We start from the raw sequence: 22500 nt of genomic DNA, 5'->3' as shown, positions 1-22500 counted from the left end.
CGATGGACTCGTACCCTGATGAGGGTGGAGACCTACAGGTTCCTGCCAGCTCTTCTTCCAGAACGACAGACAGCGTCTGGTCCGACAGCATCACACGAAACTGATGCTCTGCTTCAGTGCCTCCATCTCCACGACCCTCTAACCCTTCAAACAGCACTGCCTCTGAGCCTTCATGGAGTTCACAGGTTAACAGTACGCCATGCTCCGTCTCAGATACTTCCATCTTCTGCAGGGCAGCAAGAGCATTAGTCAGGATGCTGTCCACCATCTTTTTAGACTCCAAACGTAGGACCTCTTCATCTACTCCAGAGTCCACCTCAGCCCGTTCCAGCTTGGACTCCTCCGGACGCTGGTGTGCCTGAGAATCCGGGGCTAGATCATCTGTTCGGTTTACAATTACTGATGGCTTTGGTTGCTCTGAGCTCTGTTCTGGAGTGGGGAGTGTGTCGTGATGGACTGTGTAAGAGTTTGATTGTGCGTTTGATAGTGTCAGATCATTAGTGTCTCCTGATACCGCCTCTAACGTAACACCCTGGGCAAGATGCTCCTGTCTGCGGTTAACCGGGTCATTCAACGGACTTGGTTCTGCTGGTTGAGGAATTCTGTAGACATCTATGCAGGTAAGCAACCGGTCAGAGTCTGTAACATGAGAGAGTTGGTGGGCTGGAGTTAGTCCAGATTCAACAGTAGGAACCTCATCTAATAAGTCATTCTGGGTCAATCCGTCCTCTGTCTGTTGTGTCTGTGAAGGCGATGCTTGATTTTCTGCAGTGGGATATTGCTGACTATCAGAGTTCATTGTGTTAACAGAGGAAGAGGAGATCTCGTTGTCCTCATGGCTGTCGGGCGGAGTCGCCTCTTCTCCCTCAGAGATGGGCGAGTGAAGCTCGACTCGATGCTTCTTCTTTGGTTTCCTGACTTCCCTCAATCCACGGTACGTGCCATAAGTCACCACAGGAGGACAGGCTAGGTCATGACGTCTCTTCTCCTCCGAGCGCTCTGTGGCGTTGATGTTTACGGCATCACTTCTATCTTCCTCGGTCTGTTCCTGAGATCTGAACAGAAGAAATACAAAGAGACACTAGTAAAGCTATCCCTGCACAATTCCACACACAACGAATGGATACATAAACAGGACAGACAACCAAACATTTGAGAGACATTAAAGCACACACTCATGACATTTGTAGTGCTCTCTATGTGTCATATTGCTGTTATGTAAAACATTATACTCATTCAATATTCATAAGCAGCATCTACTCAAAAGCACCTACTGCCTGTAGACGCAGTACAGAAACCATCACACAATGGTACTGTACAATGCAAATAAGTACAAAAAAACAAAGTAACCCATTAACCATAACCCATTACAAAACAATTAAACATTATAAAAGATTAGAGATGCAGCGATCCAATACCCAGTATCGGTATCAGTCAGATACAGACTTTTTTGTCAGATCAGGTATCGATCAGTATGGGACCGATCCAAATTCGATTCTGTGCGTTACCCATTGTTGTTACTGACAAGCTCAAAAAAGCCACCACAAAAACTTTAGTGCATTATATTCCAAGTCTTCTAAAGCCATTAAATTGCTTGATTTGATGAACAGACAGCACTGGTTATTCTGAATGGTGTGGTACTCGCTATCAGATGAGAGGACTGGAGAAGTGGACTGAATAAAACTCATTATTCACACAGCAACTCGAATTTTAAACTGATGATAAAGGCTCAGTAAACAGTCAAATGCTATACTCTCAGTGTTGTGCACACACAACATATCTTCTCTTTGTTCTCTGCGAAGGAACGAAGGAAGCAGTTGATCAGATAAACGTTCATTAGATGGACACATTAGAGTCTGCCCTCGAAACATTCTCATGACAGGACAGAAACATATAGGAGTGTAACATAACTGAATGAGTGAAAAAGGAAAGTGGAAAATACTGAACATTTCATCAGGCATCTCCAGCTCGTTCAGTCATGTGATCATCCGAAAGAGTCACTCGGCAGAATATTTCCCGGGAGGCTCTACCTAGACACTTGGATCTCAAGCAAGCTGTGATATAAATAGAATTTAAAATAAGAAGTTTCACCTTAAGTAAGACAATGAAAGAACTGAGGTGTTTCTATTCCTGGACTCACAAACATGCACCGAGAGTGAATAAATCTGTTTTATCAGCTCGGCTTCCTGTCAAACATGATTCCCAGTGGACGAGCTTACAGCTTCTGTTCTGTGCTACATGGAAATAACTATTACAACACGCTTTTCATCATCAGCACACCGACAGCAAACGCAAGAGACGCTCCTCAGAGGTCTTTCCCTTTTGTTACTCCAACCTTCATTAGCCAACAGCAGTGACATACTGCTCGCTCACTCACTCACTCACTCACTCACTCACTCACTCACTCACTCACTCACTCACTCACTCACTCACTCACTCACTCACTCACTCACTCACTCACTCACTCACTCACTCACTAGCATTGTGAGTGATGTTGGTCGAAGAGACTGTTGGCGTCGATGGTATTGCGATCTATTAGGCATACGATGCTTTTGGGAAAGGCAGGCCAGACCAGCGTTCTGACAGCCTCACAGTTTCACTCTGCAGGACGTTAAACTGAACATGAAACTGACACACCACTGTCTGAACCTTAAATAGTTTTGCAGAGAGGAACACATTAGTGTAATGAGGACATGGAAATGCAGAAGCTGCTGAAGAGCTCCGAGAGAGGCGTCTGACTGCACGAGTTCTGCTGGTCTGGTGTTGTTCTGGTGTCTGTGGATCTCAGTGCTGTCGCTCTGCTGGTCTGGTGTTGTTCTGGTGTCTGTGGATCTCAGCGCTGTCGTTCTGCTGGTCTGGTGTTGTTCTGGTGTCTGTGGATCTCAGTGCTGTCGTTCTGCTGGTCTGGTGTTGTTCTGGTGTCTGTGGATCTCAGCGCTGTCGTTCTGCTGGTCTGGTGTTGTTCTGGTGTCTGTGGATCTCAGTGCTGTCGTTCTGCTGGTCTGGTGTTGTTCTGGTGTCTGTGGATCTCAGCGCTGTCGTTCTGCTGGTCTGGTGTTGTTCTGGTGTCTGTGGATCTCAGTGCTGTCGTTCTGCTGGTCTGGTGTTGTTCTGGTGTCTGTGGATCTCAGCGCTGTCGTTCTGCTGGTCTGGTGTTGTTCTGGTGGTCTGGTGTTGTTCTGGTGTCTGTGGATCTCTCAGTGCTGTCGTTCTGCTGGTCTGGTGTTGTTCTGGTGTCTGTGGATCTCAGCGCTGTCGTTCTGCTGGTCTGGTGTTGTTCTGGTGTCTGTGGATCTCAGTGCTGTCGTTCTGCTGGTCTGGTGTTGTTCTGGTGTCTGTGGATCTCAGTGCTGTCGTTTTGCTGGTCTGGTGTTGTGCTGGTGTCTGTGGATCTCAGCGCTGTCGTTCTGCTGGTCTGGTGTTGTTCTGGTGTCTGTGGATCTCAGCGCTGTCGTTCTGCTGGTCTGGTGTTGTTCTGGTGTCTGTGGATCTCAGCGCTGTCGTTCTGCTGGTCTGGTGTTGTTCTGGTGTCTGTGGATCTCAGCGCTGTCGTTCTGCTGGTCTGGTGTTGTTCTGGTGTCTGTGGATCTCAGCGCTGTCGTTCTGCTGGTCTGGTGTTGTTCTGGTGTCTGTGGATCTCAGCGCTGTCGTTCTGCTGGTCTGGTGTTGTTCTGGTGGTCTGGTGTTGTTCTGGTGTCTGTGGATCTCTCAGTGCTGTCGTTCTGCTGGTCTGGTGTTGTTCTGGTGTCTGTGGATCTCAGCGCTGTCGTTCTGCTGGTCTGGTGTTGTTCTGGTGTCTGTGGATCTCAGCGCTGTCGGTCTGCTGGTCTGGTGTTGTTCTGGTGTCTGTGGATCTCAGTGCTGTCGTTCTGCTGGTCTGGTGTTGTTCTGGTGTCTGTGGATCTCAGTGCTGTCGTTCTGCTGGTCTGGTGTTGTTCTGGTGTCTGTGGATCTCAGTGCTGTCGTTCTGCTGGTCTGGTGTTGTTCTGGTGTCTGTGGATCTCAGCGCTGTCGTTCTGCTGGTCTGGTGTTGTTCTGGTGTCTGTGGATCTCAGTGCTGTCGTTCTGCTGGTCTGGTGTTGTTCTGGTGTCTGTGGATCTCAGCGCTGTCGTTCTGCTGGTCTGGTGTTGTTCTGGTGTCTGTGGATCTCAGCGCTGTCGTTCTGCTGGTCTGGTGTTGTTCTGGTGTCTGTGGATCTCAGTGCTGTCGTTCTGCTGGTCTGGTGTTGTTCTGGTGTCTGTGGATCTCAGCGCTGTCGTTCTGCTGGTCTGGTGTTGTTCTGGTGTCTGTGGATCTCAGCGCTGTCGGTCTGCTGGTCTGGTGTTGTTCTGGTGTCTGTGGATCTCAGTGCTGTCGTTCTGCTGGTCTGGTGTTGTTCTGGTGTCTGTGGATCTCAGTGCTGTCGTTCTGCTGGTCTGGTGTTGTTCTGGTGTCTGTGGATCTCAGTGCTGTCGTTCTGCTGGTCTGGTGTTGTTCTGGTGTCTGTGGATCTCAGCGCTGTCGTTCTGCTGGTCTGGTGTTGTTCTGGTGTCTGTGGATCTCAGTGCTGTCGTTCTGCTGGTCTGGTGTTGTTCTGGTGTCTGTGGATCTCAGCGCTGTCGTTCTGCTGGTCTGGTGTTGTTCTGGTGTCTGTGGATCTCAGCGCTGTCGTTCTGCTGGTCTGGTGTTGTTCTGGTGTCTGTGGATCTCAGTGCTGTCGTTCTGCTGGTCTGGTGTTGTTCTGGTGTCTGTGGATCTCAGCGCTGTCGTTCTGCTGGTCTGGTGTTGTTCTGGTGTCTGTGGATCTCAGCGCTGTCGTTCTGCTGGTCTGGTGTTGTTCTGGTGTCTGTGGATCTCAGTGCTGTCGTTCTGCTGGTCTGGTGTTGTTCTGGTGTCTGTGGATCTCAGCGCTGTCGTTCTGCTGGTCTGGTGTTGTTCTGGTGTCTGTGGATCTCAGCGCTGTCGTTCTGCTGGTCTGGTGTTGTTCTGGTGTCTGTGGATCTCAGCGCTGTCGTTCTGCTGGTCTGGTGTTGTTCTGGTGTCTGTGGATCTCAGCGCTGTCGTTCTGCTGGTCCGGTGTTGTTCTGGTGTCTGTGGATCTCAGTGCTGTCGTTCTGCTGGTCTGGTGTTGTTCTGGTGTCTGTGGATCTCAGCGCTGTCGTTCTGCTGGTCTGGTGTTGTTCTGGTGTCTGTGGATCTCAGCGCTGTCGTTCTGCTGGTCTGGTGTTGTTCTGGTGTCTGTGGATCTCAGCGCTGTCGTTCTGCTGGTCTGGTGTTGTTCTGGTGTCTGTGGATCTCAGCGCTGTCGTTCTGCTGGTCTGGTGTTGTTCTGGTGTCTGTGGATCTCAGCGCTGTCGTTCTGCTGGTCTGGTGTTGTTCTGGTGTCTGTGGATCTCAGCGCTGTCGTTCTGCTGGTCTGGTGTTGTTCTGGTGTCTGTGGATCTCAGCGCTGTCGTTCTGCTGGTCTGGTGTTGTTCTGGTGTCTGTGGATCTCAGCGCTGTCGTTCTGCTGGTCTGGTGTTGTTCTGGTGTCTGTGGATCTCAGCGCTGTCGTTCTGCTGGTCTGGTGTTGTTCTGGTGTCTGTGGATCTCAGTGCTGTCGTTCTGCTGGTCCGGTGTTGTTTGGTGTCTGTGGATCTCAGTGCTGTCGTTCTGCTGGTCTGGTGTTGTTCTGGTGTCTGTGGATCTCAGCGCTGTCGTTCTGCTGATGAGCTGTCAGTCAGCTGGTCTGAACGAGCCTCCACACACTCGTCTGCCTGGAGGACGCGAAAGCTTCCGAGCAAATAAAGCCATTTCATGATAGAAATCCTCTGAACACTTTCCTAATTCTCCAAAAACACCACAGATTCTTCCAGTCATTCAAGTCAAGTTATATTGGTAACACTTTAAAATAAGGTTCATAAGTTAACAGTAATTAATTTACTAACTAACATGAACTGACCATAAGCAAACCATTTGTTACTTTATTTGTCAATCTTTGTTAACATTAGTGAATAAAAATGCAGCTGTTCATTGTTAGTTCACAGTGCATTAACTAATGTTAACAAGATTTAATAAAGTATTAGTAAATGTTGAAATTAACATTAACAAAGATTAATAAATGCTGTATATGTGCAGTTCATTATTAGTTCATTTTAACTAATGTAGTTAACTAATGTTAACTAACGAACCTTATTGTAAAGTGTTACCGTTATATTTATCGGTATAGCACTTTTTACAACACACACTTCCAAAGAATCTTTACAGAAAGTCCTACTCTCGATAATGCTGTATGCTGGGAGATATGGCGATATATAACGATGATGATGCGAGGGATCCTCTGGATTTATATCTAGATATATTGTATTTATAGTGTTGTCTAGCGCATATATCAGTGCTGTAGTCACTCAAGCACGAGGGATCAAGACAATTAAGAGATTTAGATGTGGGTCGGTTTTGTTCTATTGATATATTTACATATTTGTGGATTTTGCGTAAGGGATAAAGTTCAAAAATTCATAATGCATTAATGAAGATATGATACGGTATACACACAAATAACTTTATTATTATTATTGATTGTATTTCCAATTGAAAATGTCCTCATAGTACAACCAAATAAACACAACTCCCTCTAACCTGTGTATGAAATCAGTGAGAAACCGCGCAGACGTTTACAGCTCAATAAAGTGCAGATATGATCCACAATCATCAGAGTTCAGATGGTTTATCTGGTAATACGTCATATCGACAGCTTCTGTGTGTGACACCACGTCTGATAACAGATAACACACACCGGAGCTGCAGATACACCAGTTACGGTGATGAACATCCTTTTGGCAGGACGTTCTGAATAAAAAAGCACTGTGGATGTTCAGGGCCGGTTTGATGACATCATCAGCAGGCGCCAGGCCTCAGGGGGTCGCAGTCACATGGACTGAAGTATGAGAGAAACCAGTGTCCTCGACACACACACACACACACACACACACACATTCTCTTTAGCCATGTAAATCATAGACTTCTATCGCTTTTATATTCACACAAAAGGCTAACCCAAACCTTTGAACAAAACGTTGAAAACACACACACACACGCGTGCGGACATGCACACCCACACTCACACCAATACACACACACACACACAAACTAGAGCCCGACCAATTCCTCGGTCTGGCGATTTTATCAGCCGTTATGAGCCTGCCGCAGATATATCGATATATAGCTAATGTAGCAAACGAGTATGATAAGCTCGCTGTGAGAGTAAAAGACGGGGACATTGTTTATTTACTTTGTAGCATTGCGTCTCACCAGGTGACAATGTAGCGTTAAATCACCATTCGACAGACTCAAGTCAAGTCTAGTCACATTTATTTACATAGCGCTTTTTACAATACAAAGCAGCCTCAAGCCACCACCGCACTGGTAACTAGTTAGCAACTTATCGTTAAGACACCGCTTGACTGATGTCGTTACAACATCAAGCAATATTCCAATCATTTATATAATTAACACTTTATATAGGGCCATTTTGCAGGAGTACTTTCACGTTTAGTACATTTAGCTGACTATGTATGTACTTTTAATTAAATACGATTTTAAATATGTAATTGAACATTTTCATTACGGTATTATTACTTTTACTTTAGTTAAAGATCTGAGTACTTCTTCCACCACTGGTAGAGACTAGAGGAAATACGACTAATAATAGAAGATGATAAGGTTTTGCCAGTGACACTCATTACATTTTATTTAACATTACTAAATAAAAAGATGAAGTCATTAGTGAAGATTAAGATACAGTATTTAGAATATAATATAGAATAGAACATGGAATGCAAACTAGTTTGGTTCCAGCTCAAATATATCATTATCAATCTATCATTCACCCTGCCTCCATTTCATATCTTTGTCACATCATTAAAAGTGTTTGATCACCACATTTGAGTGATCATTGCAAAAGATGTGTTTATGTATATGCACTACACTATATTGGCAAAAGTTTTGGGACGTCTGCCTTGACATGCACATGAACTTTAATGGCATCCCATTCCAGATCCGTAGGATTTAATATGGAGTTGCTCCACCCTTTGCTGCTATAACAGCTTCAACTCTTCTGGGAAGGCTTTCCACAAGGTTTAGGAGTGTGTTTATGGGAATAATTCTTCTAGAAGAGCATTAGTGAGGTCCGGCACTGATGTTGGACGAGAAGCTCTCAGTCTCCGCTGTAACTTATTCCTAAACTGTTCTACCGGGTCGAGCTCAGGACTCTGTGCAGCCAGTCCAGTTCCTCACACCAAACTCCTCATCCATGTGTTTATGGTCCACCAAACAACCCCACACCATAACCCCCCTCCACCAAACAACCCCACACCATAACCCCCCCCCTCCACCAAACAACCCCACACCATAACCCCACTCCACCAAACAACCCCACACCATAACCCCCCCCCCCTCCACCAAACAACCCCACACCATAATCCCCGCTCCACCAAACAACCCCACACCATAATCCCCCCTCCACCAAACAACCCCACACCATAACCCCCCCCCCTCCACCAAACAACCCCACACCATAATCCCCCTCCACCAAACAACCCCTCACCATAATCCCCCCTCCACCAAACAACCCCACACCATAATCCCCCTCCACCAAACAACCCCACACCATAATCCCCCCCCTCCACCAAACAACCCCACACCATAACCCCCCCCCTCCACCAAACAACCCCACACCATAATCCCCCTCCACCAAACAACCCCTCACCATAATCCCCCCTCCACCAAACAACCCCTCACCATAATCCCCCCTCCACCAAACAACCCCACACCATAATCCCCCTCCACCAAACAACCCCTCACCATAATCCCCCCTCCAACAAACAACCCCTCACCATAATCCCCCCTCCACCAAACAACCCCACACCATAATCCCCCCTCCACCAAACAACCCCTCACCGTAATCCCCCCTCCACCAAACAACCGCTCACCATAACCCCCCCTCCACCAAACAACCCCTCAACATAATCCCCCCTCCACCAAACAACCCCACACCATAATCCCCCCTCCACCAAACAACCCCACACCATAATCCCCCCTCCACCAAACAACCCCACACCATAATCCCCCTCCACCAAACAACCCCTCACCATAATCCCCCCTCCACCAAACAACCCCTCAACATAATCCCTCCTCCACCAAACAACCCCACACCATAATCCCCCCTCCACCAAACAACCCCTCACCGTAATCCCCCCTCCACCAAACAACCCCACACCGTAATCCCCCCTCCACCAAACAACCGCTCACCATAATCCCTCCTCCACCAAACAACCCCACACCATAATCCCCCCACCATAATCCCTCCTCCACCAAACAACCCCACACCATAATCCCCCCACCATAATCCCTCCTCCACCAAACAACCCCACACCGTAATCCCCCCTCCACCAAACAACCCCTCACCATAATCCCCCCTCCACCAAACAACCCCTCAACATAATCCCCCCTCCACCAAACAACCCCTCAACATAATCCCTCCTCCACCAAACAACCCCACACCATAATCCCCCCTCCACCAAACAACCCCTCACCGTAATCCCCCCTCCACCAAACAACCGCTCACCATAATCCCCCCTCCACCAAACAACCCCACACCATAATCCCCCCACCATAATCCCTCCTCCACCAAACAACCCCACACCATAATCCCCCCTCCACCAAACAACCCCACACCATAATCCCCCCTCCACCAAACAACCCCACACCATAATCCCTCCTCCACCAAACAACCCCTCACCATAATCCCCCCTCCACCAAACAAACCCACACCATAATCCCTCCTCCACCAAACAAACCCACACCATAATCCCCGCTCCACCAAACAAACCCACACCATAATCCCTCCTCCACCAAACAAACCCACACCATAATCCCCGCTCCACCAAACAAACCCACAACATAATCCCTCCTCCACCAAACAACCCACACCATAATCCCTCCTCCACCAAACAAACCCACACCATAATCCCTGCTCCACCAAACAAACCCACACCATAATCCCCCCTCCACCAAACAAACCCACACCATAACCCCCCCTCCACCAAACAACCCCACACCATAATCCCTCCTCCACCAAACCTTACACTTGGCACAATGCAGTCAGGCAAGTACCGTTCTGCGCACTGTGAGCCTCAGCATGCGCTGACCCGCTCTGGGATTTTACATGGCCTAACACTTCGTGGCCGAGTTGCTGTTCTTCCCAATTGCTTCGACTTTGTTATAATACCACTAACAGTCGACCATGGAATATTTCATAGTGAGGAAATTTCATGAATGGAGTTATTGCACTGGTGGCAACCGATCGCGGTCCCACGCTTGAGTTCACTGAGAGCGACCCGTTCTTTCACAGATGTGTGTAGAAGCGCCTGAGTGTCTAGTGCTTGATTTATACACCTGTGGCCATGGAAGTGATTGGAACACCTGAACTCAATGATTTGGAGGGGTGTCCCAATACTTTTGGCAATACAGAGTATCTTCTGTTTATGTATATATTGTATTCTATATACAGTACCAGTCAAAAGTTTGGACACACAAAGTACTGTACTATAATATCAATAATATCACATCAAGAATATCGGCTGATATATCGATATCTGATTTTTTTTACTCCTTAATATCGGTATCGGCCCCCAAAAATCCTTTTCAGTTGGGCTCTAATACAAACACAAACACACACACACACACACACACACACACACACACACACATACAAACACACAGGGACTGTCGTTGATGTGACTTACTGTGTGTGTGTGAGCTCTGAATGACACACAGACGGCTCCACCGGTTCCTCCCTTCCTCCGCTCTTGTGTGTGTTTGCGCTTGTTTGCGTTTCTCTCTCTGCTGTAATCAGGCTGTCCGCGTCGGTCTGTCTCTCTCTCTGTCCTCGGGCCGGTTCTGCCCGGCTGAATTGGAACAGGCTTCCCAGGCGTCTGAGGAATCCGTCTGCAGGAGGTGCTGTGGAGGCGGACTGAGGACTCGAGCTCTCGTCTTCCGAGTGTGACGCGCTGCTTCCGTCAGATAGCAGCGACTCCTGAGAGAGAACAGAGAGAGGGAGGCACCTTCAGTAGCAGCAGTGACCATCTGTCTCTCTCTCTCTCTCTCTATCTCACTCCCTCTCTCTCCATCCCCCTCCCTCCCTCTCTCTCTCTCTCCCTCTCTCTCCCTCTCTCTCCCTCCCTCCCTCCCTTCCTCCCCCTCTCCCTCTCTCTCCCTCTCTCTCCCTCCCTCCCTCCCTTCCTCCCCCTCTCTCTCCTCTCCCTCTCCCTCCCTCCCTCCCTCCTCCCTCCCCCTCTCTCTCTCCCTCCCTCCCTCCCTTCCCCCTCCCCCCCTCTCTCTCCCTCCCTCTCTCTCCTCCCTCCCTCCCTCTCTCTCTCCCTCCCTCTCTCTCTCCTCCCTCCCTCCCTCTCTCTCCCTCCCTCCCTCTCCCTCTCCTCCCTCCCTCTCCCTCCCTCCTCCCTTACCCTCCCTCTCCTCCCTCCCTCCCCTTCCCCTCCTCCTCCCTCTCTCTCCCTCCCTCTCTCTCCCTCCCTCTCCCTCCCCTCCCCCTCTCTCTCTCCCCTCCCTCTCTCTCCCTCCCTCTCCCCTCCTCCCTCTCTCTCCCTCCCTCTCTCCTCCTCTCCCTCCCCTCTCTCTCTCCTCCCTCCCTCCCTCTCTCTCCCTCTCCATCCGTCTCTCCCCTCCCTCCCTCACGTTCTCCTCCCCAGCACATCCCACCCTAACCCTTAACCCCTTCAGTGCTAAAGAAGAAAGAAAGAAGAAAGAAGAGAAGAAAGAAAGAAAGAAAGAAAGAAAGAAAGAAAGAAAGAAAGAAAGAGAGAAAGAAAGAAAGAAAGAAAGAAAGAAAGAAAGAAAGAAAGAAAGAAAAAAAGAAAAGAAATAAAGAAATAAAGAAATAAAGAAATAAAGAAAGAAAGAAAGAAAAAAGAAAGAAAGAAAGAAAGAAAGAAAGAAGAAAGAAAGAAAGAAAGAAATTTCGTAGTTGTTATTCTGTCGTTTCTCTGAAAACAGTTTTCTGTCTTCTGTTAGAACGGTGTTGTGTTAGCGGCCCCTAAGTTAATAACTAATGATCTTTACAACGAAAGTGAATCAATCAAAACTAATCTTTATCTGGACAATAACTTTATTCTAGATCTGCTGTAAAGCCTAAACAATCTATTTTACTGTAATCTCCTGTTATCACTGTAAAGCTGCTTTATACAGCGCTTTAACAATATAGATTGTTTCAGATGAAGGGGACTCTAACTCTATAGTTAGGCAGGCTTGAAAACTGAAGGCGTTTTTCTTAGTTTTTAAACATAGTCCAGTCTGTATTCCTTTATATTTTCTTTGGTGGTTCTGTATTATCCATCACTATATACTTATGGGAAACTGATTAGAATTAGCCATAAATGAGTCAGTTCATACTCTCTAATGTTCCGTTTGAATATTTGTCAGTCACCTCCATTTATATAGCACTTTTACCAATATAGATCGTTTCAAAGCAGCTTTACAGTGATAAAAAGAAATTAAAGTAACAGAGATTGCGTTGTCGTCGCATCCAGGCGCTGGTCCTTCATCAGATCTGGATCCGGCGGACTGTGGTAAAACCTCGGGATAAACAGAGAGACTAATATATAGCGTAGATGCCATTCTTCTTATGATGTAACCAGTACATCAGGATTTACGGGACGTGTTCCCGGATCCGGCTGACCTAATCTATGCAGCCTAACATTGAATTATAGAAGTCTATAGTGTAGTTATATGTATGCTAGGTCAAAGAGATGTGTTTTTAGTCTAGCTTTGAACTCGACAGAGTGTGTCTGCTTCCCGGACAATGGTAGGAAGACTGTTCCAGAGTTTTGGTGCTAAATAGGAAAAGGATCTACCGCCAGCAGTCGATTTAGATATTCTAGGTATTAATCAACTGGCCGGAACTTTGAGATTGCAATATGACGTGAAGAACTACGATGCTTTAAGAGCTCGCTCAAGTACTGGGAGCTAAACCATTTAGTGCTTTGTAAGTAATCAGCAATATTTAAAAATGTATACGATGTTTAATAGGAGCCAATGCAGTGTTGACAGAACCGGGCTAATATGGCCATACTTCCTGGTTCTGGTAAGAACTCGAGCTGCTGTGTTTTGGACCAGCTGGAGTTTGTTTATTAAGCGTGCAGGGCAACCACCCAGTAGAGCATTACAGTAATCTAGCCTTTGAGGTCATGAACGCATGGACTAATTGTTCCGCATTTGTCATTGAAAGCATATGTCGTAATTTAGATATATTTTAAGATGGAAGAATGCGGTTTTACAGATACTAGACACATGACTTTCAAATGAAAGATTGGTATTAAAGAGCACACACACACACACACACACACACACACACACACACACACACACACACACAGGTTCCTAACCAACGACGAAGACTTGACAGAGCCATCAAGTGTTAGACAGTATTCTAGGTTATTACGTGAGGAAGTGTTTGGTCCAATAATTAGAATCTGTTTTTTCAGAATTTAGTAGTAGGAAATTACTAGTCATCCAATTTTTTATATCAGCTATGCATTCCGTTAATTTTGTGAATTGGTAAGTTTCGTCGGGGCGTGAAGAAATATAGAGCTGAGTATCATATGCTTCCTAATGATATCTCTTAAGGGTGGCATGTACAGAGTGTGTGTGTGTAGCATGTACAGAGTGTGTGTGTGTGTGTGTGTGTGTGAGAGAGTGAGTGAGTGAGTGAGTGAGTGAGTGAGTGAGTGAGTGAGTGAGTGAGTGAGTGAGTGAGTGAGTGAGTGAGTGAGTGAGTGAGTGAGTGAGTGAGTGAGTGAGTGAGTGAGTGAGTGAGTGAGTGAGTGAGTGAGTGAGTGAGTGAGTGAGTGAGCGAGCGAGCGAGCGAGCGAGCGAGCGTGTGTGTGTGTGTGTGTAGCATGTACAGAGTGAACAGCAGCGGTCCTAGTACTGAGCCTTGTGGTACGCCATACTGAACTTGTGATCGATAAGACATCTCTTCATTTACTGCTACACACTGATAACGGTCAGATAAGTGTGATTTAAACCATGCTAATGCAACTCCACTAATGCCAACATAATTTTTGAGTCTATTTAAAAGAATGTTGTGGTCAATAGTGTCAAATGCAGCACTAAGATCGAGTAACACTAATAGAGAGATACAACCGCGATCGGATGATAAGAGCAAATCATTTGTGACTCTGATGAGAGCTGTCTCAGTGCTATGGTACGGTCTGAATCCGGACTGGAAATCCTCCCAGATATCATTTCTTTCTAAAAAGGAACATAGTTGTGAAGATACTGCCTTTTCTAATATCTTTGACAAAAAATGTAGATTTGAGATCAGCCTGTAATCGACTGATTCTGTACGATCAAGTTGCGTTTTTTTAGCAAGTGGTTTAATCATAGCCAGCTTAAAAGATTTTGGTGCGTATCCTAATGACAAAGATGAATTAATGGTATTAAGAAGAGCATCTTTGACCTCTGGAAGCATCTCTTTCATTAGCTTAGCTGTAGATTTAGATGATTTAACGAGTTTAGACAATTCTTCCTCTCCTATAGCAACAAATGATTATAAGTTTTCCTCATGGAGACTACAATGCACTCCCTGATGCGATACTGTGGTAGACGGTTGCATAGTTATAATTTTCTCCCTGATATTATCAATCTTATAAGTGAAGAACTTCATAAAGTCATTACTGCTGTGCTGCTTGGACACTTCTGAGCTTGAAGCTTTATTTCTCGTTAATTTAGCAACTGTTTCAAATAAATACCTTGGGTTTTGTTTATGTTCTTCTAATAGGATTGAAAAATAAGCAGATCTAGCAGCTTTTAAAGCCTCTCTGTATGTAGTCGAGCTCTCCTTCCATGAAATGCGAAATACCTCTAGTTTTGTTTTCTTCCAGTTTCGCTCCATGTTTCTGGCTGCTCTCTTAAGGGCCTGAGTGTGTGTGTGTGTGTGTGTGTGTGTGTGTGTGTGTGTGTGTGTGTGTGTGTGTGTGTGTGTGTGTGTGTGTGTGTGTGTGTGCTCGTTATACCACGGCATTGGACTATTTTCTTTAAGCGCAACGGAGCAACTGTGTCTGGAAGTAATGAAGTACTGGAAAGGAGAGAGTTAAAAGTTTCTGTCGCAATATCGAATTCTTCTAAGCTATCTGGGATGCTGAGATGATGAAACTGATCAGGAAGATTATTGATAAAGCAATCTTTAGTGGCAGAAGTGATAGGTCTAACATATTTGTAACACAGAGTCGGGTTTGCAGCCTTGGCTAAATGTAATTTACATGAGACTAGACAATGATCTGAGATGTCGTCGCTCTGCTGCAGAATTTCAACGGGATCAACATCTATTCCGTGTGATAGAATTAGATCTAGAGTATGATTATGAAAATGAGTAGGTCCTGACACGTGCTGTCTAACTCCAATAGAGTTAAGAATATCTTTAAATGCCAATCCCAATGCATATTTTTCATCACCAATCACCAAAAATTAGGACTTTATCTGCAGTGAGTACTAACTCTGACAGAAAATCAGCAAATTCTTTGTGTTTCATATAGTTCTATATTTCTATCTTTATATATTTCTCCTTCCTGCTGTCTGCTTCTCTACTCTCTCTCTCTCTCTCACACACACACACACACACACACACTACAGTGAAAGCTCCTCTTGAGTGTCAGTCTCACCTGTGTGTTCTGGTGCTGCTCAGGTGTTTGATCTGCAGATCCATCATCAGCCTCTCTGATCTCACTGAGGGAAATAAACAAATCAGAGGAATATGCAAAGCATTGATAATCAACACAAACACAGAAACTGCCTTCAGCTTCAACTGTCCACGGATATCAGATTCTCTCCAGAGACACACAGAACACTGACTGACACACCCTGAGCTATTAAATAACTCTTTTCTTCGAAATATTTCCAGCCCGTTTTGACATTAAGAAAAAAAACAGCGAATAAAATCCTCTGCAGAAGAACAGAAACAGTGTGATTGTTTGATTGGCTCAGAGAAAACATGAAACAACTCACAGACGACAGAAACTTCTTCACGAGCACAAACAGAACAGACTTCACTCGATTAACCGCTAGAAATAGAAGGAAGGAAGAAAATGAGGCAAACCTCTCATTCCCCTCCGGCTCCGTGTCCACGGATTTACTCCTGGAAAAGAACCTGGAAAGGTTTTTGGCGAAATCCTCGTGCCAGGACATCTGCGTCTTCACATCGGACATCACGAACAACACTAAACATCTGAGGAGATCTGAGAGTCGAAGAAACCGAGCGATCTGACGCTTCTCTCCATTTCACCGTGTTTCACAGACCAGATCGACGGAAGATAGTTTGAGGAAGTTTGTTTGGGAGGAGTCAGAGTCAATCATCAACTCAGAAGAACAGGACAAGAGTTTATAACGAACGGCGAAACTGCGTCTCGTGTAAATAAACCAACAGTAACGTTACGTGATCATGTTGACAGATGAACAGTTAGTTATTATAACAAAAGAGTTCAGAGTAAAACGGTTTAAATTGTGTCAGTAATAAAAGCGTGTGTTTTATCACTCGTGAAGCACCAGAGATTAATAAAAATCATTAACTTGACATGCAGTATACTTTCCCTGCTTCCTTACTTTTAACATCTCAAAGAGCTTTTGTCAGCCTGATTTTATTCTGTACAGTGTAACTGTTCAACGCTACTGAAGCAGATGAAATGTGGATAATAATGGGACATTATACAAGCACTCTCTAGCTGAAACATGAATAAACTGATCGATGATTCAAGAGATGTTTGTATCTTTGGTTTGCTCGTCACTTCTGCTGCAGTGGCGCCATCGCGTGTTCAGTGAGGGAATCGCGTTTGTGTTTCTGCAGAGAAGAGACCGAGAAACTGTAGGCAATTAGCTAGTAGGCAATTTCATTCAATTCAAATAAATAATAATGATAAAATTAGGATAATCTGTCATAATTACTCCCCGATATGTCTTCAAACACTAAAGAAGAATTTTAGGGAACCAAACTTGCTTACTTTTATTGTAAATAAAAACATTAAGAACAAGACATTTCTCCAAATCTTCTTTTGTTCCACATCAGAAAGAAAGTCATACATGACTGAGGAGAAATGAGGATGAGTAAATGATGACGGAACGATCATTTTTTCCGTTCTTTTAGCATCAGTGAAATTCAGAAAACAGCTTTGATTCATAATGATATTTAAAAAAAGAGCTCTGAACGTATATTTTATGTGCTCAAAATATTTTAACATCATCAACAACACAATATCAGTGAAAGCCTAAGGTTTGAGTCGTTATGAGTGCAGATGAAACTGAACACACACACACACACAGATCCAGAGAGGATAATAGCGGTGTTGTTGAACAGGCATCTCTCTGAAATGAAACGTGTTGCTCACGAACGCTGGCGTCGGCTCAGAACGAGGCTGATCATAATTGGAGCCACATTTGTTAAAAGAGCTAAAGATGAGGCTGACCGTTCTAGCAGAGGAAACAGATTCTGAGTGATTTGATAATCTGTTTATTTTCAACAACATACATTTGATTTGATTAGGAAGTGTTTTTAATATTCTCAGAGAGAATGATGTTATGAGGAAGAGGGAAGTCAAATAAAGGAGTGTTTTAACGGCGCACTGTTTGCCTAGTTGAGTTTCACTGAGTAAATGTGCACTAAAACCAGCAAAACATTCAGTTTGAAACAGATTCTTCAGGACAAAAAAACGGGTTGAATGTTGAAAATGTGACGTTTAACAGACTGGTCTGAATAAAGCGTTTATAAGGAGAGCTGGATGGACGTTTGGCTCTGGTGTAGGAGACGCAAAGCCGGAAGACATATGTCTGCCATCAGTCAGAAAACCCAGTCCAGGGGCCAAACAACGGAGTCAGAGTTATTAGTCCCCGGGGCCCCGGGATAAAACACTGAGTGATATTATAAATGCAGAGCTACATTCTCCAGAGCAAGCGTTCCGCTCTTCAGCTTCGGTCTGCGTTTCCTCAGAGCTATACAACATCATTCCCTCACAATGGCAGAGTTGATCAGCCCTGCTAATGGAAACAGCCTGTAACTCCAGATTTGGCAATATTCTGAATATACTTTATGAAAACAGAGCGTTTGGAGCCGGTGGAAACGCGTCTGGCTGTGGCGGGTTAAGTTCGGCTAATTGTGGAGCTTTACAGGGTCAAACTGCATTAGGCCTGTGGAATAAATGTTTCCATGCTTATGAGAGACTGAATATTCAAGAGTCCGATTCACAGCAGCTGAACCAGTTTATGGAGGATTATAGAGTTCGGGTTCATTTGGTTGTTGTGGAATACATCCTGACCTGAACTCTGAATCCAAACACACACTCTCTCTCACTCACACTCACACACACTCAGCCAGCAGACAACCCTTCACATGTAACGCAGGTGCAGAGACTGACAGGCCTCTACAGTCTCCATTTTCTCTTAATAAATGACTGGACTAATGACAGTGAACAGAGGAAAACTCTCCAGGGACTCTGCTAAACACACACACACACACTCAGCAGATTAATCTAACACACACACACACACACAGCAGCTTCGTCTAACACACACACACTCTCTCTCACACACACACAGCAGCTTCGTCTAACACACACACACACACTCTCTCTCTCTCTCTCACACACACACACACACAGCAGCTTCATCTAACACACACACACACACACTCTCTCTTTCTCTCACACACACACACAGCAGCTTCGTCTAACACACACACACTCTCTCTCGCACACACACAGCAGCTTCATCTAACACACACACACACACAGCAGCTTCGTCTAACACACACACACACACACAGCAGCTTCGTCTAACACACACACACACACACACGCAGCAGCTTCGTCTAACACACACACACACACACACAGCAGCTTCGTCTAACACACACACACACACACACACACAGCAGCTTCGTCTAACACACACACACACACACAGCAGCTTCGTCTAACACACACACACACACACACAGCAGCTTCGTCTAACAGCACGACACCAGCCGTTGAAACACGTTAGCCTGTTTATATGGTGATGGTGTGTCTAATAGGCCAGTGATTAAGTGCTTTACAGCAGGCGTTTGCTCAGGCTGCCAAAACCATTACAAACCCAAACCTCTACAGCAGATCTCACTGCAAACACTCTAAACACCCTAAAACACATATCAATCATGACTGCTAATACAGTTTCTGAATTGCTAAAACACTAAACCCATCTGAACCAAATTCCCAATAGCCTAAACCAATTTGTGTAATAAATCACTCTTTTTGTAAAACCTTAAACAAGTTCAGGCAGTTAGACATTAGATTTGCAAATCTCATGCACTCGTTCTGCAAAACACTGATCACAATCTCACTCACTAAAACACACTTCAGACACAGGCAGGTAAAAGTTAAACACACTTATTTGTGGCAGTGGCTCAGGGGTTCATGTAGGTTGTCTACAAACCAAGAAGAGTATGAGTAAGAGGAGGAAGAGTATGAGGAAGAGTATGAGGAAGAGGAGGAAGAGTATGAGTAAGAGGAGGAAGAGTATGAGGAAGAGTTTGAGGAAGAGGAGGAAGAGTATGAGTAAGAGGAGGAAGAGTATGAGGAAGAGTAGGAAGAGTATGAGGAAGAGTTTGAGGAAGAGGAGGAAGAGTATGAGTAAGAGGAGGAAGAGTATGAGGAAGAGTATGAGGAAGAGTATGAGGAAGAGGATGAGTTAGAGGATGAAGAGTATGAGTTAGAGGAGGAAGAGTATGAGTTAGAGGAGGAAGAGTATGAGTAAGAGTAGGAGGAGGAAGAGTATGAGGAAGAGTAGGAGGAGGAAGAGTATGAGTAGGAGGAGGAAGAGTATGAGTTAGATGAGGAAGAGTATGAGGAAGGGTATAAGTTAGAGGAGGAAAAGTAGGAGTTAGAGGAGGAAGAGTATGAGTAAGAGTATGAGTTAGAGGAGGAAGAGTATGAGGAAGAGTATGAGTAAGAGGAGGAAGAGTATGAGTAATAGGAGGAAGAGTATGAGGAAGAGTATGAGGAAGAGTATGAGGAAGAGGAGGAAGAGTATGAGGAAGAGTATGAGGAAGAGTATGAGGAAGAGTATGAGGAAGAGGAGGAAGAGTATGAGGAAGAGTATGAGTTAGAGGAGGAAGAGTATGAGTTAGAGGAGGAAGAGTATGAGGAAGAGGAGGAAGAGTATGAGTAAGAGTAGGAGGAGGAAGAGGAGGAAGGGTATGAGTAAGAGTAGGAGGAGGAAGAGGAGGAAGAGTATGAGTAAGAGTAGGAGGAGGAAGAGTATGAGTTAGAGGAGGAAGAGTATGAGTTAGATGAGGAAGAGTATGAGGAAGAGTATGAGGAAGGGTATAAGTTAGAGGAGGAAGAGTAGGAGTTAGAGGAGGAAGAGTATGAGGAAGAGTGTGAGTTAGAGGAGGAAGAGTATGAGTTAGAGGAGGAAGAGTATGAGGAAGAGTATGAGTTAGAGGAAGAGTATGAGTTAGAGGAAGAGTATGAGTTAGAGGAGGAAGAGTATGAGGAAGAGTATGAGGAAGAGGAGGAAGTGTATGAGGAAGAGTATGAGGAAGAGTATGAGGAAGAGTATAAGGAAGAGTATGAGGAAGAGTATGATTAGAGGAGGAAGAGTATGAGTTAGAGGAGGAAGAGTATGAGGAAGAGTATGAGTAAGAGGAGGAAGAGTATGAGTTAGAGGAGGAAGAGTATGAGGAAGAGTATGAGTTAGAGGAGGAAGAGTATGAGGAAGAGTATGAGTTAGAGGAAGAAGAGTATGAGGAAGAGTATGAGTTAGAGGAAGAAGAGTATGAGGAAGAGTATGAGTTAGAGGAGGAAGAGTATGAGGAAGAGTATGAGTTAGAGGAAGAAGAGTATGAGTTAGAGGAGGAAGAGTATGAGGAAGAGTATGAGGAAGAGTATGAGTTAGAGGAGGAAGAGTATGAGGAATAGTATGAGGAAGAGTCTGAGTTAGAGGAGGAAGAGTATGAGGAAGAGTATGAGGAAGAGTATGAGTAAGAGGAGGAAGAGTATGAGTTAGAGGAGGAAGAGTATGAGGAAGAGTATGAGTTAGAGGAAGAAGAGTATGAGGAAGAGTATGAGTTAGAGGAGGAAGAGTATGAGGAAGAGTATGAGTTAGAGGAGGAAGAGTAGGAGGAAGAGTATGAGTTAGAGGAAGAAGAGTATGAGTTAGAGGAGGAAGAGTATGAGGAAGAGGAGGAAGAGTATGAGTAAGAGGAGGAAGAGTATGAGTTAGAGGAGGAAGACTATGAGGAAGAGTATGAGTTAGAGGAGGAAGGGTATGAGGAAGAGGAGGAAGAGTATGAGTAAGAGTAGGAGGAGGAAGAGTATGAGTTAGAGGAGGAAGAGTATGAGTTAGAGGAGGAAGAGTATGAGTTAGAGGAGGAAGAGTATGAGGAAGAGTATGAGGAAGAGTATGAGGAAGAGTATGAGTTAGAGGAGGAAGAGTATGAGGAAGAGGAGGAAGAGTATGAGTAAGAGGAGGAAGAGTATGAGTAATCCGGGTACTTTTCGCATACTGTTTTTCGAATTCTATGATGTCGGACATACTACTCTGCTCGCGTACTGTTTTTCGCATACTATATAGTATGGAAGTACGCGATTTCGGACGCAGCCTCAGACTCTTTAACATGCTCTTCATTTGTGGTACGGCTCGGCTCAGCACGGCTCGCTTCGCTTCGCTTCTCCACTGCAGTGCCGCTTCAGAGTGTGTGGGATTATAGTCTGACCGCTATAGTGTATCCGCTCCTCGGCAGCCGACGAGAGGAACGTCTGCACTGCGTCCACTGACACGATTCAGCCATTTCTTTTTTGGAAGTTTTCTTTCTTTCTTTTTACTTCAAGAAAGTAGTTTTAAAACAGGTGCTACAGCGGCGGCTGACTGACTGTTACTATTTAAATCTAGCGGGTTTGATGTCTCGCAAATACAATGACGCTGGTAGTGATGATTCTGTCTGACCAATCAGTGATCTGCAGTGTTTCACATCACACTTTAGTATCGGTACGGTCTACGGTACGCTCGGAACCTCAACAGAGGTGGTACCATTTAAAGCGAGCCGAGCCGGACCGTACCGTACCATGCAGTGGAAAAGCGCCATTAGAGTTTTCTTTGAGCTTTAGGGCTTTTGCATTTGGACTGCTGTATTTTTACAGTATTTTACAGCATGTCAGTACAAGTGCTGAATATACAGACATTCAGTAATATACTGTACAATATTCAGTACAATATTATACTTTTAGTGTATACTGTATACAATTTATTCACCTTACTACTACTTTTTTTTGTAAATTGCTAAATTAGTTTACTGTATACAACATTATTTCTGTAACCTCATGCTCTGGATGAGGTTCTCCATTTATTGATGTAGTGTCTAATGATTAATGAATGATCTGCAGTGTTCATATATTGACTGATGTGTGTATGATCCGAAAGCATTGTTTGATTTTGAGCACAGG

The 22500-nt window shown here is 45.0% G+C and overlaps 1 protein-coding gene across 1 annotated transcript in view; it reads right to left on the bottom strand.

Annotated features, from left to right (window-relative positions):
* Positions 1–16240, bottom strand: part of LOC130073355 (very large A-kinase anchor protein) — a 59107-nt gene extending 42867 nt beyond the window's left edge. Inside the window, exons 1-4 of the mRNA XM_056238713.1 lie at positions 16131–16240; positions 15697–15760; positions 10765–11054; positions 1–1055 (exon numbers count right to left, since the gene is read on the bottom strand). The exon at positions 1–1055 is cut by the window's left edge and continues 1556 nt beyond it. Coding sequence (XP_056094688.1) covers positions 1–1055; positions 10765–11054; positions 15697–15760; positions 16131–16240 — 1519 coding nt within the window. The remainder of the gene's footprint in view (positions 1056–10764; positions 11055–15696; positions 15761–16130) is intronic.
* Positions 16241–22500: the final 6260 nt, after the last annotated feature.

This window comes from Rhinichthys klamathensis, unplaced genomic scaffold, assembly GCF_029890125.1.
Source record: "Rhinichthys klamathensis goyatoka isolate OS25496 unplaced genomic scaffold, OSU_Roscu_1.1 h1tg000531l_1, whole genome shotgun sequence".
Classification (NCBI taxonomy): Eukaryota; Metazoa; Chordata; class Actinopteri; order Cypriniformes; family Leuciscidae; genus Rhinichthys; species Rhinichthys klamathensis.
The sequence above is the reverse complement of the archived record's forward strand: the minus strand, read 5'-3'. Positions and strand labels throughout refer to the sequence as shown.